The sequence below is a fragment of the Anneissia japonica genome, unplaced genomic scaffold, assembly GCF_011630105.1.
Source record: "Anneissia japonica isolate Jap-2015-1 unplaced genomic scaffold, ASM1163010v1 scaffold573_len2283161_cov171, whole genome shotgun sequence".
Lineage (NCBI taxonomy): Eukaryota > Metazoa > Echinodermata > Crinoidea > Comatulida > Comatulidae > Anneissia > Anneissia japonica.
In genome coordinates, this window is record NW_022719802.1 from 1,109,817 (window position 1) to 1,115,835 (window position 6,019).

Sequence of the window (6,019 nt, forward strand, 5' to 3'; positions counted from 1 at the left end):
GATGTGTATAAGAGACAGTATATATATATATATATATTCGACACAAGCCATGACAAAAAATATTTTACCTGAATCGACAAAATATAGTAAAGTAGCAACGGCTGGCACCACCAAAATTGGGAATCTTCTTAATAACGTCACACATTTCATGGTTTTGCAAATGTGAATTCAACTCTTTGACAATACAAATTTATTCCTAAATAGGCCAGCATTATAACGCGGCCTATGCCAAATTGGTAGTCTGTTTCTGCAGCGTTACAGTTACATACAGTCCAGAACTTTAACAGCAATGAAAATTGAAATAGCCATCAACCAGCAATTTCCGTAAAAACACTATGCAGTTCGTATCTTGAATTAATACAAAATACAGTGAAGACAGCAGTAGAAGATTTACAGAGGCTGATAGGGGCTTACCTGCAGTAGCGGGCAAACTGCAACGTAGCCGTGAAAAGTTTCATTGTTAGCATGCACTGTGCATATGCCAGTCCCCCCAAAGTGTTCTAAAGATTTAGATATCTAAACCGCAATGTTTACTCAAAAGATAAGTTACGTGATCCCGGTGTTCAGCGGACTTCATTTACAAACGAATCGAACATCGTACATTCTTAACCTTGACCTTTACGGGCGCCTTATAGAATGTTAAGAGAGATAACGCAGACATTTTCCCTTATTTTATCTTTAATTCCTAACATTTTTTTTATGATATTTTGAAAAGTCAAACGAAAAGTCGCAAATAATGGAGAAATACATAGAAATAAAATATTACACTATTTTACATTCAATTTACATAAATCAATATTTTTAATTTCAATCGAAGTAAGTTAAAATAAAAATATAGGTTAGCAGAATTGCCTTTAATGAGAGGCTAACTTAAAAATACGAAAATGAAAATTTAGTACAACTCTTATTTTATAGAAAAATTAACGATAAGTAATCTACGAATGTGAAAATTCCAGGCAGTCCATTTCGACACCAATTTTGTAAAACTAGTACTTACCGAGCTCGAAAGAAAATCTGTTTTTGTACTGTACTACTATATAATTAGAAGGGAAATTTTTTTCGGCCAATTCACAATTTTTTGCTATGTTAGTGTGTATTATGTAGATTTGCGTGCATGCATGCTACGAAATGATATCCATTGGTTTTGTATTCGCTTAGACTAATTTTAATCAATGATTATCAGCATGGTGGTATAAAAGACTCTCCAGCTCAATTATTGTATTGCTTATCACCGGTTAGTAATGATGTCATCATTTCATTTTTCATTTCATTTCATTTCTTTAGGCACGAGGGCCAAGGATATGCCAATAAGTGAACTTAATCACTGTCCTACGTGGCATATCCATTTAACAACAGGGGGCTTAATGGACCAGTACACCGGGGTAACCCCCTACTCTTCTCTTCTCGTACCGGGTTCTTTAAAGTGCACACGAAATGCGTACACTGGGCCTACGGTTTAAAGTCCTTATCCGAGAAGACTTGTTCCACCACCAGAACCATTGGCGAGTGAGCCGTTCGAACCAACGCCGATATTAGAGTTGAAGATCACGGTGCCCCTGACTTCACCGCTCGGCCAATCAACTCACAGTGCTGAAAGAACACAACTGGGTTCCTGAAATTTCATACTTGGTAAAGGTAATAATTCCACAATGGAAAGATATAATTCACTTGAAAAAATGTAGATAAAAAGCAAATAAAAAAAATAGCCCATACACAATTGTTGCAATAATTCACGAAATGAAAAAAAAAAGCTGAATTGAGGATTTACTTTACAGATAAAATTTATATACAAATACTATTTAAAATTACAAGTCAATACACAACAATATTATTTAAGCAAAAAAAATCAAACTTACATAAAGACAAATTTACTTAAGATAAATTACAAAATAAGGGACACCAAATATTTAAAAAAAAACAATCACATGATTAAAATCATTACAGAGACAAGGCTGACTTCAAATAAACAGAAAAATGCAGCATTTAAAGAATTACAAAGGGAAAAAAAGGCAAATCAGCAAAAGTGAGTTCAATTTAAATTGTTGGAATTGGAGATCCTGGATGTTAAACAAGATTAGCCGCCTTGCTTGAGGGAAAACACAGTGTCAGGTGTTTGACATGGTTGGTGGAGCAAAATCCCATAAATATCCAATCCCTGCCGGACCAGAGCATTCCCAGCACGTACCCCAGGGCCAAAAAAGCTAAAATAGGGAGAGATGGGGAAAACACGACCGATATTAAATTAAAGGTATATTTTTGTTTTAAATTGATGTTTTAATTTAATTTATTATTAATATTGTCTTTGTTATCTTTAAGAATCAAGAAGAGTTGTGGGATATGGCAAAGGACCTTTTTAAATTCTTGGTGTAATGGTCAGTGATTTGTAAAGGAGAAATTTATAACATTGTGATCGGAAGGTTTAGCAGTATAGGAGAAAAATATGCACAGAGTGCTAAATGAAAGAATCATAAAAAAAAGATGTTGATGTTCAATAGTGACGTGCACAGACTACTGACTCAAACGCGCGCATCTTATTACGTTCTCTGTCGTAAAATCGAACTTGCTACTGACTGGTCACTAGTAAGTTGCGCATCGCGTACATTAGAACTTAACACCATCGCAACTAGTTCAATTCTTCAAACAAACCAACTCAAGAAGATTTTTATTTTGCAAATGTTCAGATCGATTCACAATTGCTCTCAATAAAAGCTGAAATAATCATCGTTTTGCGCTTACTGCCTGCCAAAAAAAGTAAGTTAAATTTAACTTTAACCAGTTCTAGTTGCTTCTAGTTATACTGATTGACCATAAATAGCAAGCTAAATGGATTGACGGATACGAATATGAAAAAAAAAAAACAACAATCATCAACAAGTAAAGGCCAGCCGACAGAAACCTCAGTTGCGTATCTGTGTGCCACCAGCAAGAGAAGGCCTAAGAAGAAACTTCATTTTGCTACAAAAACAACCGGACCAAGACCATTATAACAAATCAATATGATAATGAGCTTGTACGACACATAAACCTAGCAGTGGTGGGACAGCATTCCTCCACAGCAAACAACAATTCTATCCCTGAACCTATACCAGACAAAAACGAGGAATATGCATTACTAGTGAGGCACGAACAACCCTCCTACACATCAAACAATATCAATCCTATCCCCAAACCTATTCCAAACGAAAGCGAAGAATATGAATTACTGGATTAATAAAACACATTAACAGAACGAGAAAGCATAGGCCTAGACCATTTGCAGAACCCACAAAAGAATATTTTAAAGATCACATTTCAACTTTATTTCAGATCCTCATCGACCTACAACGTTATGGTTATGTTACTGATGATAATGGTATTCTACCATTACGTTACAATTCTAGAAAATAACATTCATAATAATGCTTCTTTTAGTTTGATAAAACTTGAAGAAATGGCAATTGCTTGCAAGTGCCTTGCCCTCAAGTCTTTCGACAGATATCAAGCACGTCACATCATATAATTTATGCTTGTGAATAACTTCAGGGTGGATACTTTGAACAAAAAGCAATTGCCCAAACTGAGGCTAAAATAATAAAGATTCTAAACTTTAAGCTTAATACGGTAACTTGCGCAGATTTCATACATGTACAATGTGACATAGCAATCTGTAAGACTTACAGTATAGGGGATAATAAGTTAATAGTTTATGAGAAACGAGCTATGAGAAACTTTGTCAACAACAACCAGCCGTTTAGTTATGCCCTTAACGATAGCATTTTAGATGTTGCATACCACTTGTGAGCAAAATGGAGTTCAACTTTGACTCCGCCTTTCCGGATGCTTGTGAAATTTAAGACAAAGGCCTAATATGTTGGTAATTAAAGAACCTTTGTTTCAATAGTAATATTAAATACACACCATTAATTAGAATCGAAAGAGTTTAAGGACGGTGGGTAGGCTTTCAGATCGAATGTTATTCGTAATTTGTATTGATGGTAAGACAAAATTTCTACAAAATAATTAGATTAGGCCTATTTAAAATAAATAAATAACAATAACAATAATAATAATAATAATAATAATAATAATAATAATAATAATAATAATAATAATAAGCAGCTCCATGGGTGAGTTTTTGTTTTTTGTTTTTTGTTTTTTTTTTTAATAGGCCTAATGCTGTATATTATAGTGTACAATCAGTGCATTGACATTAGGACTGTTGTATACCGTTGTGTATAGAAACGGCAATCAGTGGCCAGAGACAAACAACTCACCAGATAATTGAATCTATCTTTTTTATATTGAATGTGGCGTCATCGTTAGATTCCAGACATGGATAAAAATAAGACTTGATAAAATAATAATTCGATGTTCTCAAAATTGTACATTGGTTAAACTGAATATGGATGATTAGGAATACGTTACTAAAATAGTATTCCTATTAGAAACAAACAAATATTTTGCTTTATTTTTCTCATGAAGACAGATTACATGTGCCTAATAGGCCTATGTTTATTCTATGTAACTCCCGGTAACAATAAATTATTAAAATTTCAAAAGAGGTTAATAGGTCTAAAATTAATGTTATTATTATATTATTCATTATCGATTTAATAATCTTTATGACGGTGAAACATCAATTACACTTTTTAACATTTTTATTTTTAACATTTCAGCATCATTTATTTCTTTCATCTTTTCTTTGACATATATATATATATATATATATATATATATAGAGACAGTATATATATACAGTAGAAAATAAGTAAATAGAATAATAATATTACAACACACGAACGTCGGGAAAGTTGAAAAAAAATGACACACCACACGGAAGCACAGGTTAATACATAGCTGGACAAATTGTTGAGGAAAATTAATCATAAAAGGAGAAGAAATAAGTTTTTAATTTACTAAGAAATATAATCATTGAAGGGGCAGATGTTAAATAATTTCGATCCACTATACCGGATGTTATGTTGTAGGAGTGTTAGTTTGGACTGGGGAAGATGGATTTCATTGGAGGTCCTGGTATAATAAGAATGATTGAAGAATTATAAATAAAATTGCACAAGTTTGATGGAAGAAGAGAATGGATATTTTTATAAACAAAAAGGCATTGCTGAAGTTTATTAATGTCACGAACGGTTAACAAATGAAGATTAGAAAATAATTTGTTAGAATGAGCAAGATAATGTGTTCCGGAGATAAGATCTTTCGAGATCTACAGGATCGGCCAGATTCGCAAATACTTGTATTTATTCGCAAATAAATTCAACAGAATGTCTCGTCCATGCACTTGTCCCATCACGTCTTGACTGTAAAAACTCGCTTTTATACGGCCTACAAAATAACCTTCTGTTCTCTTTTCAAGGTGTCCAAAACTTAGCTGTAAGACATGCACCAAACGCTGTGGCCACATTTCTCCAGTTTTGCGCGATTTGCACTGGTTGCCCTTCAAACAACGTATTGTTTTTACAGTTTACTTTTGACATCCAAAGCCATAAAGCGATTGAGCTCCGGCATAATTCGTGACCTCATCCTACACTCCACCATCTCAACTCTCCGTTTAGCTAGCCACCTCTTACAGAAACCTGGACCACGCATTAAAACATCCTCAAATGAGGACAGAGATTTTTCTATTGTGCAGCTCCAAAACTCGGGAACAATTCGAAATCCGTGCAGCAACATCTGTCAACATTTTCAAAACAAAGCTCAAAACGCATCTTTTCTTTTGATTTGTTTACAGAACTGAGAATTCTAAGCGCATTGAAACTTGCCGTCGTTTACGATGTATTTTATTATTATAATTACAATAATATTACTATTATCACTAAGGCTAGGTTGTCTGTGATAGGCTATGAACGGTGCATCCAGTTAGAGACACGAGACGTTCAGTTGTCTGTAGAATATATGCAAGTTTGTGAATTACTTGTACTGTAATTCACAAACTTGAACTGTGAAACAATTAATGAAGGTAACCCATGGTAGATAGGTAGTGACCAGTAAATCGATTCTACGTCAGTTAGTACAGTAT

At 33.9% G+C, this 6,019-nt stretch overlaps 1 protein-coding gene across 2 annotated transcripts in view; it reads right to left on the reverse strand.

The window, feature by feature from the left end:
- The window catches only part of LOC117111066, a 12,251-nt gene extending 10,969 nt beyond the window's left edge, over positions 1-1,282 (reverse strand). Inside the window, exon 1 of one of the 2 annotated variants that reach the window (XM_033253955.1) lies at positions 415-1,282. Coding sequence is in view for 1 of the 2 variants with exons in the window: in XM_033253954.1 (XP_033109845.1) it covers positions 69-150 (82 nt within the window). In the remaining variant the exon portion in view is untranslated. Of the gene's footprint in view, positions 1-68 lie in introns of both variants that reach the window. The other variant, XM_033253954.1, reaches the window with a different exon arrangement.
- Positions 1,283-6,019: the final 4,737 nt, after the last annotated feature.